This window comes from Mesitornis unicolor, unplaced genomic scaffold, assembly GCF_000695765.1.
Source record: "Mesitornis unicolor isolate BGI_N332 unplaced genomic scaffold, ASM69576v1 scaffold11452, whole genome shotgun sequence".
Lineage (NCBI taxonomy): Eukaryota > Metazoa > Chordata > Aves > Mesitornithiformes > Mesitornithidae > Mesitornis > Mesitornis unicolor.
Genome location: NW_010171378.1, coordinates 9,182 through 20,150, shown reverse-complemented (window position 1 = coordinate 20,150; position 10,969 = coordinate 9,182). Strand labels below are relative to the sequence as shown.

Below are 10,969 nucleotides of genomic sequence, written 5' to 3'. Positions count from 1 at the left end.
GTGCCCCCCCGGGGGGCCGCCCAGCTCCCCCCCCAGGTGGGGCCGCCGGCGGTAGAGGAGGACGCTGATGCAGATGAAGGCGAAGATGGTGAAGAGGGTGACGGAGAAGGCCAAGGTGCCCGCCGACACCTGGAACTCCTGCCCCTGTGATGCCCAGTAGATCGCTGCTACCGACCACGCCAGCCCGATGCCTAGAAAGACGTTGACGGCGTTGCTGCCCGTGACGTTGCTGATGGAGGCATCGGCGTACACGTCCTGGATAGCCGCCGCTTTGCTGGCGAACGTGTCTGCGGTTGGGGGAGGAGAGAAGGAGAAATCACTGGGGGTCCAACAGCAGAAATGGGCAACCCTTCATATCTGGGGCACAAGGAAGGCTCAGATGTGGCACTGGCCAGGTTGGGACATGACCTTTCCTGGTGCTCAGCCGCCCCAACCGAGTGGGGTGCAGACCTTGCCTAGGGAGAGGGTGCTGTGGAGCCCCTTCCCAACCTGAACCCCATCCTCATGATGAAGATCACAGAGTCACAGAATCCCAGACCGTCAGGGATTGGAAGGGACCTCAAAAGCTCATCCAGTCCAATCCCCCTGCCGGAGCAGGAACACCCAGATGAGGTTACACAGGAAGGCGTCCAGGCGGGTTTTGAATGTCTGCAGAGAAGGAGACTCCACAACCTCTCTGGGCAGCCTGTTCCAGTGCTCTGTCACCCTCACTGAGAAGAAGTTTCTTCTCCAATTGAAGTGGAACCTCCTGTGTTCCAGTTTGTGTCCGTTACCCCTTGTCCTATCATTGTTTGTCACCGAGAAGAGCCTGGCTCCATCCTCGTGACACTCACCCTTTACATATTTATAAACAGGAAGGGGGTCCCCCCTCAGTCTCCTCTTCTGCAAACTAAAGAGCCCCAGCTCCCTCAGCCACTCCTCATAAGGGAGATGCTCCACTCCCCTGGGGGGTACGAGACCGCCGCAGGACTTTCCTCCCACCTCGTCCCCTCCTCACAGCCACCCCACCTGGTACGGAAGTGCCGAAGGCGACAAAGACGACGGCGGTCACCGAGTCCTTGAGGCCGATGGTGCAGCCGAAGTGGGAGGCGAGGTCACCAATGACAGCCGTGAGCATGCCGATGATGAGGATGGAGACGACGAAGCAGGCCCAGCCGTTGCAGTACTCGGTGGGAGGCACGCAGGCAAACAGCACCTTCCAGAAGACGGTCAGGAAGTGCATCACGTAGTCGAAGCAGGACGGCAGACGCTCCTCACCAGACTCGTCCTCGTCCTCATCACCTGCTGCAAACAACGTGGAAGGAGAGGTCCAGTGCTCATGATGGAGCAGGGCAAGACTACAGGGGGAAGCTGCAGCCCATGCTTGGCCCCACCTCTGCAGGGCTCCGGGGATGATGCTCTCCTGGGAGAAGGTGTGGTGGTGCCGGCTGGGACAGTGGGCTCAGGGCATATCGGGGTCTCTGAGTGATGCAGGAGGCTTGGCAAGAGGGGCACCTCCCAGGACACCCCAGAGCCTGCAGGGCTGGGCAGTGGCAGAGCAGGGTGTTGTACCCACAGAGGGGCAGCCCCATCCTTGTCCCTGTTCCCATCCATAGTGTCTAGTCCGCCCTTGGAGGTGACTGTTGAGGCACCTCGAACATTTGGGGGGCACCATAAAATCACACAGGCAAGACATGTTTTCGGGAGTTAAAATAGCAGAAAGTGATAGAATTGGGAAACTGGAGTGACCTCTTGGTCCTCCTGCAGCAGAGCACGGGCTGGTCACCAGCAGCACCCCAGCAAGAAATTTCTCATCTGTGTGAGGGTATCAGCAGAACGGCTGCAGCCCCTTGGAGGGGTTCTCTCCTTAGCCTGGTGGGCCAGGTCAGCCCCAAGGCTGGAAGCACTGCTGGTCTTTGTGCATATAAAGGATGATAGAGATAAATGGGAGGAAGAGAAAGCAGGTAGGGAGCACAGAAAAGATGGCAAGGAGAGGAGAGAGATGGAGGAAGAGAGAAGCAGGCCTACTTGCCCCAAGGATGGAAGTACTGTTTCCACAGCAGCAGTTTACCTTACTTGCTAGAATGAAAAAAACTGAATACCCTAGATCTGTTCTTTCATATCAGAAGAAGCCCTTGCGGCCACTGGTGACAGCTTGTGCTCAGCTGCCTGCCCGTGCTACAGCTGGGTGGGAAAGATGCCAATCCATCAAGGAAAGGTTCAGAAAGGTGTCCCAGTGTCCTTAATGGCATGGACATGCCTAAAATGTGTGCTTCACAGCTGCCTGGCTGAGCTGAGCTCACTCGGGCTCCCCCAGCTACAACTGGCAAGTCTCTGGGCCATGGTGAGGCAACATCTCCTATCCTCATGCGATAACCTTCTCCACTCCCAGAGACTGCACTGGCTGCAGTGGACAGGACATCTTCCAGCAGCAGGAGCTACTGGAACAGGACAGCGCTGGGCACACCAGGAGCCAGCAGCCTGGCCAGGATGGGGCTCTGCTGCCTGCATGCTGCTCATCAGAGCACTGAAGCAGGAAAAGCACCGCCACCGGACATAAAGGCTTTGAAAACTGGCCTCCTGCGTGGCTCTGCACCCAAAGATGAATCTCCTGGGCTCCTGGCTAACGCATCTGCAAATGCCCAGCATATTTGCAGCAGATTTGGATTGGCTTTGCTGGAGGCCACCACGCATGCAACAGCTGAGCACCACTGACCAGGAAGATGCTGTTTCCTGAGCCCAGAGAGATCTGATCCCAGGCTGCACGAGCCCTGAGGATGCTGCTGTGGGTTTTCTGATGCCCTCCTCACCTGCGCTGACGGTTATGGCCTCCATGAACTGGTCCCTCCAGGAATGCGTCCCCACAACCAAAGCCAGATTTGTCTTCTTGATCAGCTTGTCCACAGTGCTCTGTTGTGGGAGTAAAGACACAGAGCAATCAAATCGGCAGTGCACTGTGGTCTCACACACTCTTCCCAAACTGTGGAGGTGAAACAACCTCTTTCCTACCAGCCAGATGAGGCCATAACTGGAGTTGGGCCTACCCTCTCCCTGGACATGCTCAAACCTCACCAGAGCCTGCTTGTCTGCCACTACTTACTCCAGAGGAGCCTCCTTCTTCCCTGCTTCACCACAGACAGCTTTGCTCCTGCCCTCTCCTGCACACTGGCTTCATCTGCTTCCACCCCCACCTCTGCCTACCATCAGCTATGTCCTCTGGCATTCCTTGTAGGCTTCCCCCCCACACTTCATTGCATTGCACACTCCTTTTTCTCTTCCAGCAGCCCTTTTCCTGCACATGCAGCCACCCCCTGCCTCCTCAGTCCTGCTCTCCATGCCTGCTCTGTGGTACTGGGACTGCTGGGACAACTACTGACCTTGAATTCATAGGACTCCTCAATGATGACTTCTAGTTTGGGATGCTCGCCGAGTATTGGTTTGCCCATCTCTGCAATCCTTTTGGCTTCCTCCTCTTCAACCGTCAACTTCCTCTCGGTCACCTCTGTGGAAGCAAGGTCAAGACCAAGCTGTAGACAGCGGCCCAGGAGCACCAGGGCCACCACGGGGCCTTGTCTGCAGGGCCTGAGCACAGGCTTCTGCAGCCCCTTCACAGCTTGCTAAGATCACACAGCGATCTGGGGGTCAGTGGTGGGGTGTTGGACCACAGAAACAAGAGGCCAAGATTTCTGAGTATCACTCACCAAGAATATATAAAACATAGTTTTAATTTATTAAAACAAAGACCCAAATTGTTTCTTCTACAACCACACATGCACAGCGTTTGGAAAATGAACAGGAAGAAATAAATCAGGAGCCAAGTGGCTGAGCCTGGGAGCAGCTCTGCAGAACCTGGGGGCAGGCTGCATCACAAACATAAGAGCGTCTTGTTCTGGCTGAGCAGTGTGTCAGAAGTTACCCAAGGTTTCCTGCAGCATTTACAAACACCCCAGGTGATGCCTCAGATGTAATTCCCATGTGGGCTCCAGGTCTCACACTTTGCACCAAAAAATCACACAGAAATTATAAACTCCCCATGAAGTCTACTTATGCAGCCTGGCTTCTCTTCATCAACCCAGCTAGATTGATTGCAAAGACTGCAAGCCCTGCAAGACCTGCAGAGTTTATAAAATATATAATAACTCCTGTGGCAGGTGACATTATTATAACCCATCACGGAAGCAGAAATAACTACATCCATCATTTGAAATCAATGACATACATCAAAACCATCACCGCCTAGCTCAAAGACTCTGCATTTGGGAACTGCCAACGGTTTACAAATACTGAGACGGGGAGCACAGCACCTGAGAAGCCGGGCAATGCAGCCAGGCAATGAAGGATGCCAGAGAGGTAAGGAAGCAACTGCAGGCAAACACCAAGCAAGGGATGAACCTGGCCAAAATGTTCTGCCTTAATGCTGCACTTGGAGAGGTGAACAGATGATCATTGAGAACAAGATTCAAGTGACTCATATTCACTTGAGCAGGGAGTTGGATGGAATCTACACCTGCTATTCCAAGTCAGAGGTCAAGAAAGTCCAATCTCTGCCTCTACTTGGAGATGTATGAGGATGACAAGTTGTATCCCTCGTTGAAAATGCAGATGCTTACACATCAGCTGCTGAAACACGCACGTAGCTCTCTCCTGCCTGAGCTCAACCACAACCTGAAGCTCAGGGGAGGGGGCACCCTCAGCTCTGCAAGGCTCGGCGTGGCAGATGAGCCCAGTGCGTGCAGATGTGTGCTGACAGCACCGAGCGAGCAAAAGCACAGCAGCCACCCAGGCAGGGTTGCGAGCCCAGGGTCGGCGACAGTCTGGCTCACTACAACCTCTGCTGGGAAGTGACTACGTCGGAAAAGCCATGGTTGCAGCTGACAGCAGGGTCTCTGGGGCTTTTGCCCACTGGCTGCACTTGCACAACACAGAAAGCAAATGTCTGGAATCAGAGGAGCTGCCCCGAAAGGGGGGAATATCAGACAGAATTACCTTGGCTTAACAACTGCAGGAGAAACGATGCAACGTAGCCTCAGCCTCGACCTTATAACTGATCTGACAAAAGCCTTTGGCACAGCGAGACAACACGGAGCCTCATGCAGATATCAGCTACCCAGGCAAGGCTGAGCTGCAGGCAGCTCCGTAAGCACCCGCACTGCAGAACGCCTTCTCCTCCTGTTAGCAGCAGTATCCAACATGACTTTATCCCTGAACCTGGCGTCTTGCTCATGCTGGGTTGTGCACCTATGCCAGCCAGGAGAGTGCAAGACCTGAAACCCTCCTCTGAGGAGGAAGATCTCCTGCACTTCTTATGACTGTGCGCCAGTTCCAAGGCTGTTGGGTGGGCTGCATGGAAATACCTGTGTCTGTGGTCCTGTCCAGAGGCAGGACCTTTAGCTGCTAGCAGGTGGCTTTGTTGTCTCTTGTGGATCACCTGCTGATTTGTTAAGCATGGCAATCGTTTGCCAGATAGCTCTTAGAATAAATTGAGTGACACGGCCATGTCTGAGAGTGGGCACACTGCTCTGGCAGCCTGGGGGCTGGATGCAACGTGAGCGTGGGACCAGGCACTCCACCAAAGCGAAGGCGCTGGTGCTTACCACAGCACTGAAGGGCTGTGGGGCTCGTGCTATTTCAGAGGGCACCTTGTCAGTGGAAGAAGTGCCACCAGAGGCACCTTCAAGCCCTAGGTAAGCCATTTGTGAAGGGACAAGCTGACCAGCGATGGAGACCTGCAGCCTGCTGACAGCACGTCCACCGAGACATGAATAATGGAGGCCCTGCTGTCACCACGCAGCTCCTCTGCAGTGAATACAGTGAACTGGGGCGCAGAGAGAGAGACACAGTCGCCCAAGAAGGCACGTCAAGGATGTCCTGTGGGGGCAGCTGATTGAATACCACTGCCAGACTAAGTCTTTCAATGTCAGCTGCATGCAAACCACAGGAGAACAGGCATGGGCAGCGTGTCCAAATGGGTACCTTGCAGAAGTGTTAATAGAGGCCCTTGCAAATGAGGAAAGAAGGAGGGAATTCCTTCATGCCTCACTAGGAAGCAGTAACATTTGTGAATAAGCAACAGGAAGGCAAAGCACAGAAACCTAACAAGCTTCAAAGGTGCATCTGAAAACGTTGAACCTGCCATTGTATTTTCACTGAGCCTCTATTCTAACATAGAAGACAAACACAGATTGAGCCACACGTCAATATTGTGCTGGACCTTGCTCAATGCACTTGTCCAGGTGACCTATAGGTGCCAAATACCAGGCTGCTCACTGTCCTCTGAAGTTAAGGCAGTGCCATTTGTGGCAGGAAGGACAAGCTTAGGAGCCCAGTTGGTTCGTCTCTTGCCCCAGCCTACGCTCACCATACAGTTAAGGGAGCGAGCTAAGCAACTCCAAAGAGCAATACAAAGCACCTACATGGATCCACGACTTCTCACCTACCATTTAGGACACCTGAGCACCTCATAGCAGGAATCAGTGCCAACCTCTCTCTGCAAAACACCAGACCCCAACCTGAACCAGCCCCAGGCCTGCTGGGTCTATCTGTTCCAACGGGATGCTATGGACTGAGCTGAGCCCCATGTGTACAGAAGTAACAGCTGAGAGGGAGTGAATTCTTGCAATATCCCAGTGGCAGAGCACGCTCTTGATGCTCCTGCCTTTCAGGGAAGCCCTTCAGGCAGCAGCGTGGTACACCAGCCTGCCTTTGGAGCTGCAGGAGGCCACGCAAGCTATGTTAGCCACAGACCCCCACCACCTGAGGTGTAGGGCTGGGGTCTGGGAGGGCTCCTCCAGGAAGCAGGCACAGGGCATTGGTGAGGTGCATCACAGATCACCCCGGTGCAGCAGCCTGCAAAGACGACTACCAAGGGCTGTGATAAATAAAACACAAGGGCTGGGGGGTGGAGAGACAGACTTCTAATTTGGAAGGTCAGGTTTGTCAAGGTGAGTGCTGCCAAGCTGCAGCTTAATTATTAACTAGCCTGATTTCTGTTTGTATCAGCATCTGTACCTACTTTTCAACGTGGATTGCACCCTAGACTCCCTGCTGTCAACCCCAATTAAGCCTGATAAGGTCTGGCTATGGTGAGCAAGAACAGGAGCTTGCCAGGACCTCCTGGGCTGCCTCTACCTCTTCCCTGGGAAAGGGAAGGTGGGGAAAGAGGGGTCCCCTAAACCCTGTCTGGTCTGGCACACGGATGTGTGCTGCCATCCAGTGCTGCCAGCCCATCTGGGCTATAGGAGCTAAGGCTTTGCAAGCTGGGACTGCTGCACCAGGGGCTGCACCAAAGTACTCTGCTCCTTGTGCCAGGGACCCCACGGGTTAGAGAGGAGATGCAGGAAGCAAGAAGAGGTGGCTGTTTTTGTTTGTTAAACCACTCCATGCTCTCACTTATTCTGCCTCATTCGGGGTCAGTTCAGACACTTAAAGGTAGGACAGATGGAGGAGGCGAGCAGCTCCTAGTTCTGGTCCTGCTCTGCAGCCCTGCTGGGCCCGTCCCTGCCACACTGGCTCAGCGATCTCGCTGGCACCAGAATGACTTCTGGATCTGCAGCTATTTGCAAAGCACTTTCTGACCTACACACGATAGGCAGTTTCTTGGGCTCAAAATACCATAAGCAGATCCTCTCCTCCTCCTGTTTTCTCCAGGGGAAAGGGGAGCTCCGAGCGGTGTTCCCACATCATGCAGTGCTCCTGGAAGGCAGGTACTCCATCAGTGCTTGCTAGCTCTGCCTCCTTCAGATGAGGGGGACCAAATGGGAACAGCACATTGCTTGTGGTCCTCTGGACACTTCATAAATCAAAGGCTGTTTCCATGGTGTAATCTGGCCACTACAACTTCTGAGCTGAACCGGGCAATGGGAAGGGCCTGTAACACCATTAGAGAGGTAGCTTCCCATCACCTAGGCAATGCTGCAGGACTACCGAACTGCCCCAGGCCGGTTTGTATTCCCAGTCACTAGCTGAATAAATTGGATTAAAACCAGAAACGTATTCACGAAAGATTGCTGCGAGGGCCATTTCACACCCCTCGAGCTACCTCGTCTCCATCCATTTCTAGAGCAGGCACGCAGCAGCATGAAGGTCACCCCTTCTGGGGACCGCGCTGCCAGGAAGAAATTAAAACGACAATTAAAATAGGATTTTTTTTTTCTTTGTTGCACCTCAATAAAATATAATCCTGACGAACAAAGTAAACAGTGAGCATGAATGAGTTCCCCTCTGCAGAGGGCTGTCAAGCCGTCAGTCACAACTGGGAAAGACTGCTGGCTAAAAGACGCTCTGGCTTTTGAGGTTAGCATATGGATGTGCCCTTTACTCAAACACGCACAAGCACCGGCAGCCTGGGCTGCTTTCTAAAAAGGGAAGAATCTGCTTACTTAGCCCTGAAAGCTATTTCTGAGGCGTGATACATCCTATATTCATGCCCCAGCGTCCTTAACGCTGGCTGGGAAGTGCTGCACATTCATGAGAGGGAGGCTAAGGCACAGGGCTGGGAACTGCGCATTATTGCACTGCTGGCTCTGCCTTGAGGATGCTGTTGACACAACTGTCCCCACAGGCCGGTCAGCTGGCGGCTCTGCTCCCCAGCCTGTCCTACTGCGAAGTGGACCCGTGAGTTCTAACGCATGAAGAAAGAAACATAGCTCGAAAGATGTCCTTTGGTCTGGGTATGTGGAAATGAGGGTAGAGAATTACCTAACTACTACCACTTAGATAATTCCTCATCACCTCTTTAAAGAGTTGAACCTCCCAACCCAAAAATGTGCAAGCCAAGGCTCTGCTCAGGCTTTCAGTGACTTTTGCAAATGCTGCGAAGACCATCAGGGCAGCTTGTCCACCGCTGACAATGGTGGGGACAACTGGAGTACCTATGCACTCTGGTATCAAATATTTCCCTGTATAAAGAGTATACAGAGAGATCTTTGCCAGTGCCAGGACAAAAGGTTATGCATCAAATAATTAAAAAAACCCCTAGGTTTGATTCTCAAGTCACTCCACAGCCACCCCATACTCCTGGTCCTCCTGGCACTGGCCACTTGGCCAAGCAAGGCTTCCAAAAGCTTTGCACATCCTCGCAGGCCTGGCTTGTGGAGCCCCTTTGGAGGAACCAAACGCTGAGCTGAACCCATGCCAAAGGCTCTCCCCTGCACAGCCACTTTGCCTTGTGTAAAACACACAGCCCTGTTTTCCCAGGGAGGGCTCTGCAAGGCGAAGGGTGCAGAGCCAGGATCTCCTGTTCACCCCAGGTAAGGGCTGTGGGACAAGAGAGGCGTTTTCACTTGGGCTCATCCATCGGGGCACCCCAGGGCTTCTGCAAAGAGACGGAGCCAGATGGTGGATGAGGGCCCTGCGCTGCTGGGGCCACCAAAGATGAGGGAGGGCAAATGCCTCAGGGTTGCAGAGGAGAACCAGGGCTCCTGGGGTCCCAGGGAGGCAGATGCAGGGAAGTGGGCGCTGCCTGGGAAAAGCAGCAGAAGGGAGGGGATGAGGAGCAGGACCGACAGATTCCACTGAAACGTGTGGTAATGCAGTCTTCTTACAAAGACTCCCACGCGTCCGTGTAATCCAAACCTAACATGACAGGGACTAAACGAGGACGTCACTCCTCTCCCCACTGATTAGCCGTGATGGCCACCGAGTGACGCTCCAGCACGTGCCTCTGCGGCAAGAGGGGTTCTGCTCTCCGGCCGCCAGCTTGAAGCACGTGTAGGGGCCGAGCGACACGAGCTCAAACCGTGGGCCAAGCGTGCTCTGTACACAGGGAGGGAACCCCGGGGTACCTGAGGGATGCCCCTTCCAGACAGAGAGGAGGTTTTTCTTTATTAACTGGAAAGCAACTTTCCGTAGCTGGTGACCAAGTTCAATAACGGCTGCCAAGAGCAATCAAGGCTGGATCACAACAGAGAGGGAAAAGTTATGTTGTTTTAATAGAAATTATTTGCTTCCTGGGGTTCTGATCAAATTAGGCAGCTACTGAACTAAAGCAATGAAATTACTGGGAAGGAGGCAGTGCTCAACTTATTTCCAGTCCTCCCGGACCTGAAGAAGTAACAAAGGAAAACATCCAAACTGCTCCGAGGAGTTCTCCGTAAACACCCTAAACTGGTATTTGGGGAGCTGGGGACTTCTGCCTGCCACTAGCAATTTCCTAATTAGCCTGGTATCCGATGGGCTAAGGCCATCCCCTGCGCAGCAGATTTGGCATCCTCCAAAAAACAGCAGCAACTGAAGCTTGCACAGCAGATGCTGCTCCTTTGATTTGCAGCACAGCTCGGGAGTGATGAACGAACGCTTTGGTTTTCAGCTCTGCTTGCAAACTTGTCAGACTCGAGCTCCTCTCTGCACCCCGTGTGCCTGCCCTTATCTTTTGACAAATGTTTCTTTAGTGCAAATTCAACTGTAATCATATCTAGAATTGAAGGAATAAGAGAAATACAGAAGGCGTACATCGCACCGCAGCGGGATCAAGAGAGAACAGCGTAATGGGGATTTTGTGCAAGGAAGGGGGGGGCTCAGTATTAATACACGTAAAATCCTGCCACGGGGAGAGGAGATGAAGAGCGCAGAGCTGAGGGTGGGAGGGAAAGGTGCTGGTGCTTGTCGTGCCCTGGTAGTGCTGCCCTGCTGCCGGGCACCTCCTGGGACCCTCCACCATGGGAGGTGCAGAGCATCCACGTGCATGCACTGAGGGGTGATGTGTGGCCTAATACTGCATGGGAAGGGGACACCCGCACAGCCCTGCCCCCTCGCCCACCCCAGACACCACGGCCTCACACCCCAGGAGTGCCCTCTCCATGCAGAAAAGCCCCATGCTCCCCGGTGCATCAGCACAACCCAAGCTCCAGAGCTGCCTGAGGAGAGGGCCAGGTCATGGCTGCATGTTCTTTGCAGTGCTGGCTGGGTCATGTCCCAAAAGCCTGGGGGAAAAATCTGGAATATGGGGAAGGCTCTTAGATGTCAACCAGTCACTGTCATGTTCTTAATGCAC

General features: G+C 53.7%; 1 protein-coding gene across 1 annotated transcript in view; it reads right to left on the bottom strand.

Moving 5' to 3' along the window:
• The window catches only part of LOC104537202 (sodium/calcium exchanger 3-like), a gene marked incomplete at its 5' end in the record, with an annotated part of 20,176 nt that overhangs the window by 85 nt on the left and 9,122 nt on the right, over nt 1–10,969 (bottom strand). Inside the window, 5 exon segments of the mRNA XM_010180015.1 lie at nt 1–6; nt 8–287; nt 1,009–1,284; nt 2,790–2,889; nt 3,357–3,481. The exon segment at nt 1–6 is cut by the window's left edge and continues 85 nt beyond it. Coding sequence (XP_010178317.1) covers nt 1–6; nt 8–287; nt 1,009–1,284; nt 2,790–2,889; nt 3,357–3,481 — 787 coding nt within the window.